Source organism: Oryza sativa, chromosome 11 (genome assembly GCF_034140825.1).
Source record: "Oryza sativa Japonica Group chromosome 11, ASM3414082v1".
Classification (NCBI taxonomy): Eukaryota; Viridiplantae; Streptophyta; class Magnoliopsida; order Poales; family Poaceae; genus Oryza; species Oryza sativa.
Window position 1 is genome coordinate 21,726,525 of NC_089045.1, and position 19,762 is coordinate 21,746,286.

Sequence of the window (19,762 nt, forward strand, 5' to 3'; positions counted from 1 at the left end):
TAGGCCAACACGGATGGCTAGTGAAGGATGTCCAGATCTGTACTAGCATATATGTATTTGCCGACAGTGGTTATGCATGCATATGCTCACATTTCAACTAAGGCTGTGTTCGTAAGATTGTTGTTTGAAACTAATCCCCTTACACGTAAAACGGAGCAACTCATCTACACAAGATTAATTAAGTATATATTAGCTTAAAAAATTTCTGAATGAATTAGTATGATTTTTAAATCAACTGTCGTATAGATTTTTTTTTAAAAAAAAGACACATCGATCATTTAACTGTTTCTAAAGCGTGCGCGTGAAAAACGAGCGAGTAAGAGTTGGTAACCTACAATACTGAACTCAGCCTAACGATGCCCTATTTACCTTACAAGAGTGAGAGCTACAAATGCTAGTCTGATTTGCAACAGTCTAATTAATTAATTAATTAATTAGATGGGCGCGCGTGAGCAGCTATGCAACAACAGAAAAGGAGAAATGCGAAACAAGTGGATAATTTAATTTGTTTTCCATTTTGAACGCTTTTCCGAATCCTGTCAGGATCTTTAATTTATAGTTGTACTCATTGATCGGATCGATCAAGACTGTTATATCTGTATCACATGCTAGTAAACCATGTGCTCGTTCTAGAAGTAGAATCTAAGCAGCTATTTTATTGAATGCAAACTTCAGACTTATTTAATTAGACCGTTGGTCTTCAGATATTTATAGATTTTACTCTGCGCGTGCACATGTATTCCGTGTAAGCGTGCATCTCTTCTAATTAATATTGCAGCTCGGTGTGTTATATATATATGGGGTGCAGCTATATATGGCGCTATGTGTATATGGACGCCAGAATTAATAACAGTTTAATTAACTAGGATGTTAGTCCACGTGCTGGCGCGGGCATCGATATTAATGTTGTATAAAATTATACAACAATATTTTATTATTTTGAATATGTATGTAATTTCGAAATGAAGTACCTTTTAACATTATTTATCCAAACCATATATTAAATTAAATTAGGACTTTGTCTGACATCATGCCATTATGTGTTTTCCTGAAACGTGAGTATATATTTTTATTGTTCATATCACAGTTTAATTTACCTGTTCTTTAAAAGTAGCAAATATATATCACTACTAAGAAAGTCATCTTTGCAGCGGCCAAAAGGCATTTTTTAGGCGGACGCTCGTTCTGCCTATTAGCAAAGGCCTGCGAAAATCGGGTGATCTTCACAGGCGGCCGACTGCTCTTCGTAGGCGGACCTCTTAATCAGTCCGCCTTCGAAAACTGTTTTCCAGGCAAGAGAGCCCCAACAAACCGCTTGGGAAAATGGAGCATAGGCCGCTGGAAAAAATGTTCATGCTAAAATATAAATTTTCCCTCCAAATTTTTTAATATTATTTTTTAATCAATAATGTTGCAACTAAATAATATATTAGTCCATAAAGACATTTAGCCGGTAACAAACATATAATGCAGATATAATAATCATATATTGCATCATCAGTGAAAACGGTCTTATATATACATAATTACACAAAAGCACGTCATTTTTAATTTAATTGTTCAATACACAATCACGCGGATCCAATTCCGAAGAGACTTGTATTCTTCGTTCGTCTCTAGGAAGCTTTCAGGGTCGAAGAAAAGTCCTTATTCATGCAGCACTCGCGGTTAATGAAGTGACAGATGATAATATATTACAATATCAAATATAGTACGTGCATTCCTTCATTGAACTTTATATTTTGAGTTGAGATTCTTATATCCTCTTGGTTACTACTGTACATCCCATTAACTCTGAGGAACTCACATGTGTAATATCCACAGTCATTATGCCTCTAGGGTGCTTGGGACAATTCATTATGGCATACACTGATACACATAGAAGGAATTAGCTAGACATGCAGCTTAAAGAATTTAAATAATTAAGTCTGTGCGGAGAGTATGTTTAGTAATTTATTACCGGCCAGTATGTACGCATTAGCAACCTCTCTCTCGTTCGTAATCGTTTCCCGCCTTTTACATTGTAGTAGTTGTAGGCACTGTAGTCATATTACTGAATGAAATTTAATAATCATGAACACTTAACGAACTGTACACATGCATGAGTTGTGAGGATAATCGAGGGGGTCCAGGACTACATCGGTCCCGTCCTTTGGGTAGAGTAGGAAGCAAATGTAATGATAGCTACCCTACAATGACAGTTCAGTAGTCACTGATCAAATAATACATATATATAGAGTTCTGTCGAACTTGAAGTTATATGCGGCCATTGTAACTCTTTTATTTTGAAATTTCAGGAACACTCGTCATATATATTGTGACACATTAAGCAACTTGGCTTTGTGCAAGCCCTTCTTATATTCAGCTATTTCTTCAAGCGTCTTATCCTGTAGCTGCTACGAGTTTTCTTGGAGACTTATGAGTTTACATGCTCTGGTTTAATGGCCCTTATAGAAATGGTGAGAAACACGGCGATTATGACATGACAGTCATGTGAATTATAACCGGATACTGATAAATTTTTTTTATGGAGACTAGTAGCCTAATGTTCGATGAGAAACCTATAGGCACTTTAACATCGCGAAGGGACTTGCAAATTGCCTTCTTCTCCTCAAGTATTAGTGTGAAACAGGCTAGAGGAAGATATACATTTCCATTCTTCTTTCCTTCTGTCGGATATAGCTCTTCCCTAATTCCCATTTCTCCTAGGTCAGCCCATGATTGTAGACCATCCTTTGTCTTGCTTGGTACGTCCAACAATGTTCCGATGGTGTTGTCGAACACATTCTTTTCTAGATGCATGACATCTATGGCATGGTGACTCTCCAGATCTTTCCAGCATGGCAGGTACTTAACGAAAATCAAATGCTTCTTGAATGGGGGAGGCAACTCATCATCTGGTTTCTTATGCATTGTTCCCTTTGAACATTTCTTAGGGCATTTTCCGAACACGCACTGTATTTTCTCTGTCATCGCACATATTTTCTCCTCGGTTGTAGGTTTTGGTGGAGGATCATTCTCTTCGGTACGGTTGAATTTTGATGTCATCTTGCGGTACTTGTGATCTGTGCGTAAGAAACATCGGTGCCACATGTACACAAGCATGTTCGAACCTGGGAGGTACCTGTAGTACGTTCCATTGAAGTAGATCACATTTCATGTTTTCCCTTTAATCTGCCCAGAAATTGAAAACATGGCTGGGTAATTGTTAATGGTAACAAAAATGATGGCCTTCACCATGGAGTATTGTCTTAGGTACTCGTCCCACACATTTATCCCAGCACTCCATAAATCTTCCATATTTTTCATCAATGGCTCATGAAATAGATCAATATCAATACCAGGCTGCTGAGGGCCTCGTATCAAGACACAAAGTAGAACGTACTTTCGCTTCTGACAAAGCCAGGTAAAAACATTGTACATGGTTAAGAAGCACTGGCAAGTGCTATGTGAGTTACTCATGTCTCCAAATGGGTTCACTCCATTCGTACTCAGAGCCAATCTAATGTTTTGTGGGTCTTTAGCAAATTCTAGGTACTTTGCATCAAAGGTTTTCCATTGACGAGCATCTGCTGGATGTCGGAGCATCCCATCTTTCTTGCGCTCTTCTTGATGCCAACGTATTAGTTCTGTATCTTGAGGGTTTGAGTACAAACATTTGATGCGATCTTTCACATGAAAGTACCACTTCACCAACTAGGGATTTTTCTATTATTTCTTGAGAATGTGTCATCCTCTTTTTTCTTGACAAAATCAACATATGAGGAAGTGTTGTTAGCTGATTTATACCGGCTAGCACCGCATGTTCGGCATTTGTCCAACGAAGTGTACTCTTTCATGTACAAGATGCAGTGGTTGAGGCACGCATGATTCTTTTCCACATGTGGATGTGACACATAAAAAACCAACATAGTACTGGATGTGACATATCCTAATACTACGAATCTAGACATACCTTTGTCCAAATTCATTGTACTATGATGTGCCACATCCAATCCTAGATTCATTTTCTGTGGAACAGAGAGAGTATGTACTTGAAGCCAACCTCTCTATAAATATTTTGTTTAGCTAGGCTACACCGGGCTTGAATTAAGTACAATGAGATTATATTATCATACGTATGATGCTTACAATGTCTATCCACTCGCCATAATTATCACTATTTTCATGCTATATTAGTGAGAAACCGTAGTTTATGATAATCTTTTAGAATAAATTGCTACTTTTTATCAGCTTACGTCATTGGTTTATTATAACTAATTTACAGTTAAAGACCCATATTAACTATATTCCGACTTCTGAAAGAAATGTGTTATTTTGAATTATATTCTGATTTTTTTATATCATTTAAACAAATATTAAAAATGTGAAAAATGATAATAGATTTTACCAGCTGAAAATATTTTTGTTAATTTTTCTTCATATATATGTATCATGTAGGCTTATCATGGTTGAAGTACAAACCAAATAGTTTCAAAAAATTCCAAATTTCAGAATCTTAATCTCATACGAATTAAAATTTAGAGTAGATCAACTTGAATAAATAACACAATTAAATTACGTTGTTTGTATTTTTACATATGTAGATTCTAATTAGTGTTTTATATTTGTTAAGTAATATTTGAAACCACCAAAATATGATGGGATTCTTTAAAGAAGTTGTTATGGAATTAATAATTACATGTCAAACGTCACCTGCCACATTGTATTATGTACTTAAATATAGCCAACATAATTCATCAATGTAGAATCACAACAACTTTTTTTTAGTTAATTATGTATTTTCTTTTAGTCAAACGAACGATAGAACATATGATCAAAAGTCAATAGTATAAAAACTGAAGGTAATATAAATATGGTTTTACTAAACGTGTGGCAACATAGTTTGGGCCTGACTACAATCAGCTTTTTTGGCGTGAGATCAAAGCTATCCAAAAGCACAAAAAAACCGGGACACCTGATCAAACTCCAAAGCCTCTATTCTCGTTAGCACTTCGTGGACTCCTATTATGTGATCAAGCTACAATTGATAATAAATTCGTGTTTTTTCTTCTCCTATTATGTGTCCATCATTTTCCTATTATGTCCACAACGGTTGTAATGTTGAATTACATTATAAATACACTAAAATTACATCTATAATTTAGGGACTTACATATGTAATTTGAGACTTACATTGTAAATACAATAAAATTACATTTGTAATTTAGGAACTTAAAAATGCAAATACATGTTTACTATATATTCATAAAAAAAATATGGTGACATAAATATAGGTACTCCCTATAAATATATTGTGGCGGTATCTCAAGTAAAAAATTAAAAGGGTTGAATGGGGAGGAGAAAGAGGAGTTGGTACACGTGAGGGACAGGAGAGGGATGTATTAAATTCTGTTTTTAATCCAAATCTAATGGTCTAAAATAATAGACACACCACTTTAATTAAAAATTAAGGGCTAATCTATTAGAACGCCACGTGACGGTTTAGGAGCGTCAATAGAAAATTCGGGTACATACAGTACATGTGTATGTATGTGCGAGGTGCGCATACATGTGAGGGAGAGGAGAGGGAGGGACTAAATTATGTTTTTAATCTAATTTAATCCATTGGTCTAAAATAAAGGACCCACCAATTTAAATCAAAATCAAGGGTTAGATGTTTCTAATATAGTATACATAGTGGCATGAGTGCGTTTGTATAATATGTTTAATGGACTTTTAATATAGATAGATAGATAGATAGATAGATTATGTAACTAGCTCTGTTGTAGTCTTGTTCACTATTTTTCTACGTCCTTGCAAATTGAATTATCACCATACTCTTATGAGTGATTATAGGATTCATGAACTTAATAAAGAATCCAGACCGAGTGACCGACTGATGCTACTAATTAAGAAATCAGGTGAGCTGAGTTCTCAAATTAAAATTCCATGAACGTACCAGTAGTATAGTATCCAATGTAGTCGTCAGACTAATATATATGGATCGTTAGTCTTCGTCTTTCATATTTCTGCACATGACTTGGGAACTAGCTAGGGTGCCACTACGACGCTATATATACATCAATGCCACATCCATGCTGGCCACTCATAACGTACACCGTACCTCAAGTGCTCGGTTCAATTATATTGGACGGTACGTTTGTTGGTAAATAGCCAATAAAAAAATGGGTGAGGAATCAGCTGTTAGAGCGGAGGAGATTGGCAAGGTGACAGTAGAGATAGAGAAGTTGATTGCTACAAACAACGCCAATGCCCTGCTTGAGAAGACGACGACGGCGCGGCGATCCAAGACGACGAAGGGGCCCTCCATCTACCGGGTTCCGGATTACATCAAGAAGACGACCAACCCGGATGCCTACCGGCCGCATCTGGTGTCATTGGGGCCCTTTCACCACGGCGACAAGGCATTGCTCGGCATGGAGGCGCACAAGCACCGAGCGGTGGCGCACATGGTCAAGCGGAGCGGGAAGCCACTGCGGGAGTTCATGACTGCCGTCAAAGAGGTAGCACAACAACTGCGAGGCGCTTACGAGAACCTAGATAAGAAGTGGCACGAAGAGCGGTTCGTCGAGTTGATGGTCATCGACGGCTGCTTCTTGCTGGAGATTATGAGGACATTTAGGGCTTTCCGTCGTGGAGGGGAAGTAGTAGATTATGACGATTACGGTCCTGACGAACCGATCTTCAGCAAACACGGCTACCTATACTTGCGCTGTGATATTATGTCCGATATGCTCACACTGGAGAATCAGGTGCCCCTGCTCCTCCTCCAGACGCTCTGGCATGTTATGGATCCTGAAAAACTAATTCAGGTACACTCAATATAATCCCAGTCGAAGAACCAGCACTACATATTTCTCTCCATATATATTTTCTTTGGGGTATTCAATTAGGAATTTAGGATTGAGATCGAGTACTATCCCTGAACTAGAGCCAGAAAACAATCATTTCTAAAACTACTTCCTCCGTTTCATATTATAGGTTGTTTTGACTTTTCTTTTCCTATTTAAACTTTGTTAGGTTTGACAAAAATTATACACAAAAGAGTAAAGTGCACGGATGGCCCCTAAACTTGTGCGAGTATATATATGTCGTCTAGTTACTTGAACTCTCAAAATGCATTTTTTTTCCTAAATTTGTCGTGGGTATCATATAGATCCAAACAGGCTCCAAAACCTGCTCCGTGTACTGATGTGATATGTCATGAATGGTGGCACCTACTCGTATTAGTGGAACCTAGTATATGTCAGTCATATATAAAAAAAATTAAGAACATATTTTTTTCCTCTTGTTTTTCTTATTTTTTTAAAAAATTATCTCCTCTCTTTTTAAATTTTATTGTTTCTACGTGCCTGTATCACACTAATGCGTAAGCACCACCGTTGCATGACATGTCTGCTCATGAAGCCGGTTGGAGCCTGTTTTGACCTATATGACATCCATGACATGTCAGGGACCTAGATGACACACCTGGATAAAATTAGCAATATCTAAAACACTAAATTAGTTTTATTAAATCTAACATTGAATATATTTGATAATAATTTGTTTTGTTTGAAAATTTTTAAACTTAGTTTAACTAGGAAAAAAGCCAAAATGATTTATAATATGGAACGGAGGGAGTAGATTATATCACACTTTGCTAGCCGTGGGATAGTTCAATTAATACACAAATTAAAGAGCTTTGAAATTGACAAGTGGATTAAATACAACAAAAAGAAAGACAAGCTAATCCCCTTTCCATTAAACAAAGAAACGGCAATGACTTAATTAATTACAACTGGCGATACTAAGTTGACATATTTTATCACATGTTACTTAAACAAACGTGTTTTGCACAGGCACTAACCCCTGTGCGGAGCAGTACATGTTGAATCTAGCTACTAGCGAGCTAGTTAGTAGATAGATTCATGTGGGTAGCAGTATTTTCGATGTCCAAATCTATATTACCTAGCTGCGTACTCTGACGTACGTAATGACATTTTCATGATTTCATGAATATAAATCAAGATAGATATACAAATTTTGAAATTTTACTAATGCTCTCGTCATGTCACAGGAAGATGGACTGATAAGCAAGCGCGTGCTAGAATTTTTCGGCCCGTTAGTCGCGGAAGTCAAGGACCCCCTCCAGGGGAACGAGGGGATCCACCCTCTGGATGTTGTTCAGAGAAGCGTGGGTGGTAATCGTCGGCAGTGCCGGGAGTCGGCCAAGGAGTACTCTGTCATGCCCTGTGCCTCGGATCTCCACGAGGCAGGAATCTACTTCAAGTTGAGTCCCGCTCCTAACGGATTCGTAGAGGCGGTCAGGTTTGGACGCGGCGTACTAAGCATCCCGCGGATGACCCTGTACGACAACGCCGAGCGCGTGTTCCTCAACCTGATGGCATTCGAGCGGCTCCACCCGGGCGCCGGAACGACGTGACGGAGTTCGTGTATCTCATGGACAACCTCGTCGACACCGCCGAGGACGTGGCGCTGCTCAAGTCCAAAGGGATCATCAAGAGCGGGCTGGGCAGCGACGAGGCCGTGGTGAACCTGATAAACATGGTCCTGACCAGAGGGGCGGTGATGAGCAGGGACAGCAGCCTCCGGGACGTGCTGCAGGACGCCAACGCGCACCGCGACAGGACGTGGAACAAGTGGAGGGCTAGCCTCATACACACCTACTTCAGCAACCCGTGGGTGTTCATCTCGCTCGTTGCGGCGATCATCCTGCTGGTCGCCACCCTCTTGCAGACCGCGTACACTGTTGTGCCCTTCTACCAGAATAAGTAATAGCTAGTGCCGGTGTTGCATCGTGGACACATTGCAAAATGATATGTATATGCATATGTGTTAACTTCCTTTTCTGAAATTTTAGCTCATTAATTGTTTCCAGTTTTAATTTCCCTCCGAACTGTATGTCTACATTATCTAGTGTTTATACTATTTCGGTTCGAAAAGTAGACTACATGTTCTTTTGGCTGATTTTTTTTAGTTTCGGAGAATTTGTCAGCTTCAATTAAGAATTGATCAAATTTCATTTTTTTTCCTAATTTTTCGGAATTTCTAGCCCACGCCCACCGGTAAAATACCCATGGTGATAAAAACTGTACTTCTAAAGGCCACCAGTGTGATGCTTTCTACCAGATTTTCTTCTAGCAGCTTCAACTTTTCTTCGAATGAAAAGTTCCCAATTTTCGTTCATATTCTGAAAAACTGTAATTGTAGAATTGAAAAAATTATAGGCGGTGGGTTGTAGGGGCCTCCGTGGATTCTTGCCATCACGACGAGACGAGCATTACGCCTGAGCCACCAGGGGATGACGAAGATGACCCAACCAGTGAGCACGGTGCACAGCAAGGAGGGAGGTGCATGGAGGGTCGGCGAAGGTGAGGAAGAACCCAAATTCGACGAGGATGGTGGTTCTCTCTCTATCATTCATAGCTGCCACCTTCAGGACCGCCAGTATAACCTTCGCGGGCACCAGCCTGCAGGAGAAGAGCCAAAGAGAGAGTAAAGTGAGGAGATAATTTGCAACTATGATGAAATGGCAAACTTCATGTGACTTAAGGGGTGATTTTTGCAACTATGATGAAATTTATTTCTCCTCCTAGACGATCAAAGTTGAGCACGGAAAATCATTAGTCTGCACTTAAATGTGTTCGTCTCCCTAGTCTCGTTGCCTTCATCCTCCTTGTTGCCACCCTCCTGCGTTCTACCTACACTATGGTTGAATACCACCTTCCACCTGTCTAAACTGACAGACTAGTAGGTGATAATCTTTGTGTGACAGAACATTTTTTGCTTTGCATTTTACTTTGCTAGTTGCACAAGTAGCTGCACTGCACGTTTAATTTCTTTTCTTGGACTCTGTATGCATGTAACGGCTTACTGAATTCAGTTTTCAGTGCCCGGCAAGGTACCAGGTCGTGGGATGGCACGGCTGTTGTAGATGCTGCATTTTAGACGGCCACACTGCATGTCACAACCTCGTTTTGAGGAAGAATAAAAGGAGAGAGAAAAGCTGTAAGGCTACGCCGCGCCAAAACAATCTCTCTTGTTCTCTGCTATGCTGAAACTCTGTTCTTCAGCTACTGTTCAAATTCCGAAATTTTTCAGAGTTCATTTTCTTTCGGATTTAGTGAGCGAGACGAGAGCGAGCGATTTTGGTGACATAAACCAAACAAAAGTGAAGTAATATATATCGTAGCGGCCAATTTAAGTGCCATAGTAATCGACTTCTTAGACTCCCCCCCCCGGCGTCACCCACGCGCTGGCGACACGGGGGGCGAAACCCTAGCGGCGCCGCCGCCTTTCCTCTTCCCCCTCCCCCACCTCGCCGCCGCCGGAGCTCGCCGCCAGAAAGCCGGCGGGCGAGCCATGATGGTGGCGGCGTGGCCTCCTTCATGGCGGCGGGCCGGCGACCCCTCTCAGCGCGGGAGAGGCGGCGAACGGCGAAGGCGGCGGCCGATCCCGGCGAGGAGACGGCGGATTCGGCATCACCTTCGCCGGATCTGGCCATCCCCTGGCCGGATCCGGCCGGAGTGGGAGCTGGTGGCGAAGGAGGCCGCGGCGCGGCGACGCGTCAAGGGCGGCGACGCCGGCGCGACGAGGCGACGGCGACGGCGCGGCGACGTGACGGCGACAACTCGCACGGCAGCCGGCGGCGGCCGCCGTGACGACGAGATGCTCGCGGGCGGCGGTGCTCGCGCCGCCGGGGGCGAGCGACGGCTGCAGCGCCGCCGGCCCTCGTGGCAGCGGGCCAAGCGAAGGCGGCTGCACGGCGGCGCGAGGCTCGCGGACGGCGGCGACCGGCGGCGCGGCTGGTGATGGGCAACGGCGGCGGTGCCAGTGGCAGCCGCGGCTGCGGCCTGAGGCAGCAGCGGCAACACCCGTCGGTGCAGAGGCAGAGGCCTCGGAGCTCGTCACAGCGGCGGCGTCAGTGACTGCTGTGGCACGGTAGGAGGAGGCACGGTGGTGCGTTCGGCAGCAGTGGCTGCGGTGGCGGTGACCATGGTCGCCGGAGGCATGGCGGCCTCGGACGGCTAGTTGAGTACGTGGCAGACGGCTACATCGGGCCGGCGCGGCATCGTTTGGAGGAGGGGTCGGAGACCGGCTTGGCGCAGAGTGGCGCAGCCGATGACAGCGGAGGCTGGCTCGGCGCGAGCGGCGGAGATAGAGGCCGGCTTGGCGCGAGAGGCACGGCCGAGGGAGGGAGGCCGGATTGGCGCGAGAGGCGCGTTCGGTGGAGGAGGCCGGCTTGGCGCGAGAGGCGCGGCCGGCGGTGGAGGAGGCGACCTCGGTGCGAGGAGGAGCTGCCGGTGGGTGTGGCGCGGTCTTCGGCGTATGAAGACTGGCCGGCGGAGGACGCCGGTGCAGGGGTCCCGCATGTCGGCAAAGCTGGAGAGGTGGTGGAGCATCGGTGCGTCAGCCAAGGATTCACAGGTGGTGAGCGGCGGGTGAAAACCTAGTCCGGCCTTGGCCGGGCCGACAACGATGGTTCATTCCCCCTCCTGAGGGCGTTGTCGTGCTGCCTCACCCCTCAAGGGCGGTTGCCGGGCGAAAGCCTAGTCTCAGCTCCTTTGAGCCCCGACGGACGGCGGCGGCGGTTTTTTTTCCGTCGCTTCTCTTCTTGAAGACGCCGTTTTTGCCATCCCTTAGAGGGCGATCTTGTCTGTGTTCCTTTGTTGGTCTAGCGGCGGCCGGTCCGGTGCTAGCCTTCTCCCGAGTTGTGTGTTGGCGCTGTCGGTGTGCGGGTGGTGGTATTTTTTTCCTTTTCTTGGTTACGACCCTCCAGGGTTGTAATCTTGTAATTTTTTCCTGCTCTATCAATAGAACTTCGCGTTGATGCATGTGTAATCCTGTCATATTTGGTCCTTGGACTCTCCCTGTCAAATTGATGAGGGATGGCATTAGGAAGAAGCCAAATGACAATTAAGCACAAACCTGAAAGATAATTAATTTCGTACTGTGCAAGTGGCAGCCTCGAGTCTGGTAGTATTCCTCGCAGGAAGCTGGATGGTAGTTCAATCACGAAACGATCAAGCCTTCCATTCCCCGATTAAAGCCTGGAGGTTTCAGGTTTTTTGTGCTACGAAGCCTGCAGGGTTGGTTCGGCTCTTCCTCAAGCTGAGCGGACAACCGGCCGTTCTCGTCAGCTCCATGGCGGAAGGCGGCGACACTTGCCGCCGCAGTTTTGACGACTGATGCCCGCGAGCGCCGACGCCACATCACCTCGACGATTGCCGCAGTTTGGCCTCCTACCACCTCGATTGAAGTCATCGTTGCAGCCACCGCCATGGCCGTCGGCTCATGCCATCTCCCACGTCCGTTTCCAATATATTCACCAAGCATCGTCAAACAAAGGACTCTGGACGTTTGTCTTGAAACGCAAACCACATCAACCGTTGTTTAATGGAAACGGGCAACACCAGATCTGGCGTGTGGTAGCGTGCGCTGCAGGCGTGTGGTTTTCCTTTTGTAACTTGTTAACCGGTCTCTGTTGCCGTACGTCACCACTTGGGAGGGCACGTTGGCCCTTAGCACTTAACAATATGTATTTCTGAAATTGTAAGGCTAGTTGCCATGAGAGATTACTGTTGGACCGCGACGACTGTCGATCTGGGTCAAGGACTGGTAGGTGGTACATGCTAATGCTAGTAGCTAATAAGCTGCTGCTGCACACACACTGTCACACAGTCACAGTACATAGAGAGGCCTGGCGACGGCCTGTTGAGTTGAGTCCGGGTTCCATGAACAATAAACAGCCCAATCAAATGGAGAGTTCTGCCATGAACTCTAGCTGGGTGGTAGAGATCGAGAGGTACATCAGCGGTGACGCCGGCGGCGTCACATCTGAAGCGATGGCGCGAGGATCAAAGTCACATCACTCCATCTACCGGGTGCCGGAGTACATCAAGAACATGACAAACCCCAACGCCTACAGGCCACAGGTAGTATCGCTGGGACCTTTCCACCACGGTGATCCTGCCCTGCTGCAGATGGAGAAGCACAAGTGGCGTGCAGTGGCACACTTAGTCAAGCGGAGTGGGAAGCCTCTACAGGAGTTCATCGTTGCCGTTGAGGAGATAAAGGTGCAGCTTCAAGAGGCGTACGAAAATTTAGAAGACATATGGTACCAAGATACACTCTTCGTAGAGATGATGCTCAAGGATGGCTGCTTCTTGCTTGAGATGGCGAGGGTGTTTGAGCTACGTGGGAAAGTCGAAGACTATGAACCCGATGACCCTGTCTCACTACTTAGAAAAAGAATTTTTGCAGGCGGCCAAAAGCAATTTTTGTAGGCGGAGGGGAGGACCGCCTGCACACAAACGACGGTGAAAATCATCCATCTTCGCAAGCCGGCAAATGGCCCGCCTGCGAAAATCCAATAAAAAAACAAAAAAAATTGCCTCGCCGCCGCCACAGCACCGGGAGCCGCCGCCGCCGCCCTCCCCCGGCCTCCCTCCGGCCGGATCTGGGAGGGGAGGCCGGGGAGCCGCCGCCGCCGCCGGAGGGGAGCCGCCCACGTCGCCGTCGTCGCCGCTGCCCTCCCCCGGCCTCCCTCAGGCTGGATCTGGGAGGGGAGGCCGGGGAGCCGCCGCCGCCGCACCGGGTCGCCACCGCGTCCGTGCGCGCCGCCGCCGCCGCGTCCGCGCGCGCCGTCGCTGCCCTCTCCCCCGGCCTCCCTCCGGCCGGATCTGGGAGGGGAGGCCGGGGAACCACGTCGCTGCAGCCGTCGCCGCCTCCCCCGGCCTCCCTCCGGCCGGATCTGGGAGGAAGGGGAGGGAGCCGAGCCAGCCCCGAGCGTTGCCGCCACCAACCCGGTCGTCACCGCCGTCGTTGCCGCCGCCGACCTCGCTGGTGCCGCCGCCGACCCCGCGCCTCGGCGTTGCCGCTGCCGACCCCGCGCCTCGCCGTTGCCGCTGCCGACCTCGCCCGTGCCGCCGCCGACTCCGCGCCTCGCCGTCGCGCGCGGATCCCGCCGCCCCCGCGCTCATCGCCGTGAGGAATCTGAGGGAGAGAGAGGTAAGGGAGAGGATAAGTGAGGGAGAGAATGAGACTTGGAAAAAATCCGCTCTAGCCTGGTCTATTTATATTGCTCCTCATTTTCGCAGGCGGATCATATAAGGTGCGCCTGTGAAAATAATTTTCGCAGGCGCCGCTTAAGTGGTCCGCCTGCGGGAGAGAATGAGACTTAGAAAAAATCCGCTCTAGCCTGGTCTATTTATATTGCTCCTCATTTTCGCAGGCGGACCATATAAGGTGCGCCTGCGAAAATAATTTTCGCAGGCGCCGCTTATTTTCGCAGGCGGACAGCGAACATCACCCCAATTTATATTTTTGTAGGTGGTCATTTGGCTTCAAAAGTCATGTCCGACTACGAAAATAAGACCCCAACGTTGAGAAAAATGTTTTTTCTAGTAGTGTCTTTAGCAAGCATGGCTGTTTATACTTGTTTTCCGGTATCAAATCCGACGTGGTCTTGATGGAGAACCAGCTACCCCTTATCCTTCTCCGCAGACTTATCAATGTTGCATATGGCCACGAATGTTTGGTACGTATTCATGAGCTCGAGTAATTTTCGTTCACGCATTTTTTATTTCATTCGACATCTTTTCTAAGTCAAAACCAGCAAAGTTTTTAATACTCTTGATTAGTAACAAATGGCCTAAATTACAACCATATCAAACACAGTATTAGAAAATAGATCAACCAAAATATACAATATAATTAAAGACTCTCTCCTTGTCTACTTATTGGTATGGGAAAATTGTAAAAAGTACTCCATAAGTCAAAAGTTTAACATTCCACCCCATAAGTCATTTTGTTGCAAATAGCCATCCCCTACTCTTGTTGTAAAAAACACCCCAGAGCGCACTTGCTTAATTGAATCGACTTGTTATCACTGATATAAAGCTACCATAGGCTAAGCTAGCCGAATCGATCTTGTCCAAGTACTTGCATTAGATTTATTATTCATGTTTCATTTAACTTTTTTGGATATAGTGTAATTAGTGTGACAATATTTAAGCTCTGATCAACATTTGTATGTGTGGAATTTCCAAAAAAAAAAGTGTAATACTATATTCTAAAAGTATTTAATTTTTGGTAAAGACCATTATTGACGGCTAAAATATGTTGATTCGGTTAAATACGTGCGCACTAAGGTGGTTTTTGCAATAAAATTGAGTTGGTGGGTAGACATCTGCAACAAAATGACTTATATAATGAAATGTCAAACTTCAAGTGACTTATGGGATGGCCAGATTTCTCTATGGGTTTACTAGATGGGTACCCCACGCATTGCTTCGGGAAAATTACATGATAAGATAGTATATATGACTTGTGAAATTTTCTTTCTTACTTATTATATGATTTTCTTTCATGTGGTTATATATTTTGTACCTTGATCAATTATCCAAAATTTATAAATGATTGAGTTGTATAATGTGGCTTTTGGGGAGAAGAGATGCAATTGAAGTCTAAAAAAATTAAGGTGATGTGGCTTTATGAGAGAAAAGATAATTAATATTAACTATACTTAGTGGATATAAACTTTATAGATATATGGGATTAGTCATATAACCAAAATTTAATTTTTTGAATTGTTTTTTTACTATGTTAACCTTGGCTTTCGTCATACTAATAATACATATATAATTTTTTTACCTATATATTATTTTTGTTGATCCACTCGGTTTTTTTATCAATTAACCATAGCTTAGCTGATCAGAATCAAAAGTTTTTATTAAAAAATATAAAACAAAAATCACATAGAGATTGCGCTACTAAAAAACTATTTCTACATGCAGCTAAATTTATATTCATAGGTACAGGAGGGCAGGAGGGTCCTCCTATCACTAAACGCCAGTGGAATAAACAATCGATCTTTTTTGCAAAATATTTGTGCGTGTGGTATATAGGTTTTAAACTTAGTATCTGTCTACACGTTGTCCTCTTACCACATCACCACCAGCGAAATGTTGTATAGGCTGAAGTTGCTATTTTTTATTTCACCTCTTCCAAAACATGTAATACTTGTTTGGCACTCAAAATTATTTGAAATGAAAATTACATCAACAACAAAATTGTATATCTTGCCATGTCACACCCCGCTCTAATACTGATGTAGGGACGCCACTAGAGAGGTAGTGTCACAGGAGACAACAGCGGAATCGTGATACCAATATCAATCCTAGAATGCAAACCCTGGTATCGACGGTAACAAAAGATGATTCATTATTACAATACTTAATGGAAACAGAAATAAAGTATACCTTTATGTGTTACCACATTGGTTAATCCATGGGTGCACAACCTCTAGAAAAAACAAATAGCAATTACATAAAGAGGCCGCAGCTAGAACACTAAATCATAGCAAATGGTTTGGGATCGAGGGATGAAACCCTAATCTTTGTGCAATCAGACGAGGAGGAAAACAACAACAATCGGAGCGTGAATACTTTTGTACTCTGCAAGACACTGGAAAATGTGAAAAATGCAAGCTTAAAAAAAGGCTTAGTTTATTTCGCAAATCTTTGTGATCGAAAACATTCTCCCAAAAACACTGAGTGTGGGTTATGTAAAAGGTTTTGGTAAATTAAAGGAGACTTTCTTTTTGATCTATCCAAGAATTGCTTTGGAAAAATTCAAGCCGAAAGATCAAGATTTAGTTTGTCATCTTAACTTGTGAAATCTTCTCTTGTTTACATTCGCCATTCGCCGGCTTATTACCACATATCAGGTTTTTGTTTCCATTCATATTTCCTATTCTCAACAACCCCTCACTTTGGCTCCTCGAGCCGTCCATAAATAAACAACAAAGTGCTTCCTCCCGGAAGGCTAATCTATTATGTCTTTCCGACATCCTATGTCGCACTCTCCTGTTTGAGACCACTAAGTTCATCCATCAGTCACACAGACTGATTCTGATTACAATTCCCAACTCATGAACACGCCAAATGCTCACCCATATGGAGAGGAGAAGAGAGAGAGAGAGTTGGGGGAGGGATAGGTGTACATACATACGTGTACCTGAGTGGAATGGAGGGGAGAGGGAGGGGTAGGGGATTTTGTTATCTAAGATAGAGCTAATGAATAAAATTATTGGTTCCACTAATTTAAATGAAAAGCGATGATTAGATACTCATCTTCCTTTTCGAAATCTGTATGGTTTTTTTGCTAATTTCAGAGACATGCCACATGGCAGCTTAATTATGAACGCTGATCAGGATTCTTGAAGGACCTTAATTTAGTATAAAAAATAGATTAATCTAAAAGAAAAAGGCTATTTAACTATATATATATATATATATATATATATACACACACACACACACACACACACACACACACACACACACACACACATATATACACATACATATACATATACATATATATATATATACACACACACATACATATATATATATATATATATATATATATATATATATATATATATATATATATATATATATATATATATATATATATATATATATATATATATATATATATATATATATATATATATATATATATATATATATTATACACACACAATAATTGGAAAAGTTTGATAATCTTGCTTGCTTGTTGCTTGACGATTGATGGTCGCGCGCAGGACGATGAATCGATAAACAATTTGATGATCTGTTGTCTTTGCTATGCTGTCACGTATACTGTGCTAGTTGATAATGATCCTCTGTGCCTCGTGGAAGATGATAATCCCCTGTGCCTCCATCCCCTCCATGCTCTCCAGAAAGGCACCAGTGGTGCCCGTCGGCACCGCCGAGGGTTGGCCACAAATTTTGTCATGCCTTGTGCGGCAGAACTCCACGAGGCAGGAATTCATTTCAAGTTGAGTGATAGAAAGGGATTTGTAGGGGGGGTCAGCTTTGAAGGAGGTGTACTCAGTATTCCTCGGGTCCTCTTCTGGGACAATGCCGAGCGCGTGTTTCTCAACCTGATGGCATTTGAGCGGCTGCACCCAGGCGCCGGAAATGAAGTCATGGCATTTGTCTACTTTATGGATAATCTCATTGACACTGCTAAGGATGTGGCACTGCTGAGGTCCAAAGGGATCATCACGAGCGGTCTGGGCAGCGACGAGGCCGTAGCAAAGCTGATAAACAAGATCCTAACCAAAGGAGCTGTGATGAGCCCAGACAGCAGTATACGTGATGTGCTACGGGAGATAAACGCGCACTGCAAGAAGCCGTGGAACAAGTGGCGAGCGACCCTTATGCATACGTACTTCAGCAATCCATGGGTATTCATCTCGCTCTTGGCGGCCATCATACTGCTTCTCGCCACTCTTATGCAGACCATCTACACCGTCGTGCCTTTCTACAATAAATAATCCCTAGGTCTGCTGCCGCATCTATACTTTATACATGATCGTCTTGCACCGGCCGTAAAGTGTTGTATCATGTATATGTTAATTTGTTCTCTGAATCATTATGGGTGTGTGATCATCTGAACTTTGGTACCCCTGGACTCTTATCTGTTACTGTTTGTTTGTTGTCAAATTTCCCTTCCGGGTCACACATCTGTGTTTCTGTATGTACTACATGGGGATATATATCAGCATTCCTATTTTCTTGTTTGTACTCCTAATAAAATATGCCCATCTATGTTTTCTATGGACTAATGATCTTGGCATTCTCTGAGCAACCCATATTTTATAGAGAATTTAGACTATTTATCATCTAATTTGCGTACCTCAACTTTTTTACCACCCCAATCCACATTCCTTCTATAATATATTATTAGGACTGCTAATTAGTCTATTTGGTACCACTATCTATGTTTTTCATGTATTTCTCATTTGTTAATCCCATTTGTATTCTTTTCAAGCTTTGTGGACTGTTTTGTCCCTGGGCCCATTGTCAGATCAAAAGAATCGATTTCCTCTCCTCTGTTCTCTGGATCGATCGATTTCCTCCACCAGTCTCCAGGCGTCGCCACCAAGCCGGGCGCCACCTCGCCGCCGGGCGCCGCCAACCCCGCCGCCGTGCGCCGCCACCAAGTGCTGCCGCTGCCGTTGGGGGCACCAGCTAGGACGGCGCCCCCACCGTCCCCAGCTGCCCTAGCCAGCCCCTGGGACCTTGTATTTACAAGACAGAGAATTGGGCAGTACTAGTTCATATTTGGATGTACTGGTTCATGTATTGTGTATACTATAAACATATTTGGTTGTTTATGGGAGTGTACATATATGAAATTGGCAACAATTTTCCATGCGATGTGGTAGAAGATATTACTAGGTGAGAATGGCAGCTTGAAGAACTGGAATCTGCATGGAAATTGGTTCAGTTTCAAGCTTTCAGCAGCACAATACAGAGAGCTTCAGTGTGCACTTGTTCCTGTTTGGGGTTATGTAATCTGAATAAAGGAAGATGCATAGTCCATGCACATCCCTCAGCGTTGGGGTCGAGTGACGGCTGCAGTACGTGGGGTTGGTGGCGCCAACATCAACATAAAAGGCTAAATTCTCACGTTAATTAATGAGTAAATCCCTTGTGTACACATGAAAACTCATCTAATCCCTTCTATACCCTCGAATTTTACACAATCCTCTCTGTACCCTGAAATTTTGCTTTGATCCCTTCCATGCCCCTTCCGTTAGGTTTCCTTCATTTTTCATTTTCACGTTATGTGTGGTTCCAAATGTCTAAAACACCCTTGTAGATGAAAGAGTGCCAGCTAGAGTGGCAGCAGGAGGGAGATGGCCGGCGATGCCTGCGCGGCAAGAGGAGCGGCG

The 19,762-nt window shown here is 43.9% G+C and overlaps 1 protein-coding gene and 1 pseudogene across 1 annotated transcript; both read left to right on the forward strand.

Moving 5' to 3' along the window:
* Window positions 1–6,167: 6,167 nt before the first annotated feature.
* LOC9269197 (UPF0481 protein At3g47200-like) lies at window positions 6,168–8,808 on the forward strand (annotated as a pseudogene).
* Window positions 8,809–11,376: 2,568 nt separating this feature from the next.
* On the forward strand, window positions 11,377–18,512 carry LOC107279381 (UPF0481 protein At3g47200). The gene is made up of 4 exons (XM_066305890.1): window positions 11,377–11,436; window positions 12,564–13,290; window positions 14,382–14,540; window positions 17,688–18,512. Exons 1-4 carry the CDS (start codon window positions 11,377–11,379, stop codon window positions 18,356–18,358), a joined length of 1,617 nt encoding a protein of 538 aa, XP_066161987.1. The 3' UTR covers window positions 18,359–18,512.
* Window positions 18,513–19,762: the final 1,250 nt, after the last annotated feature.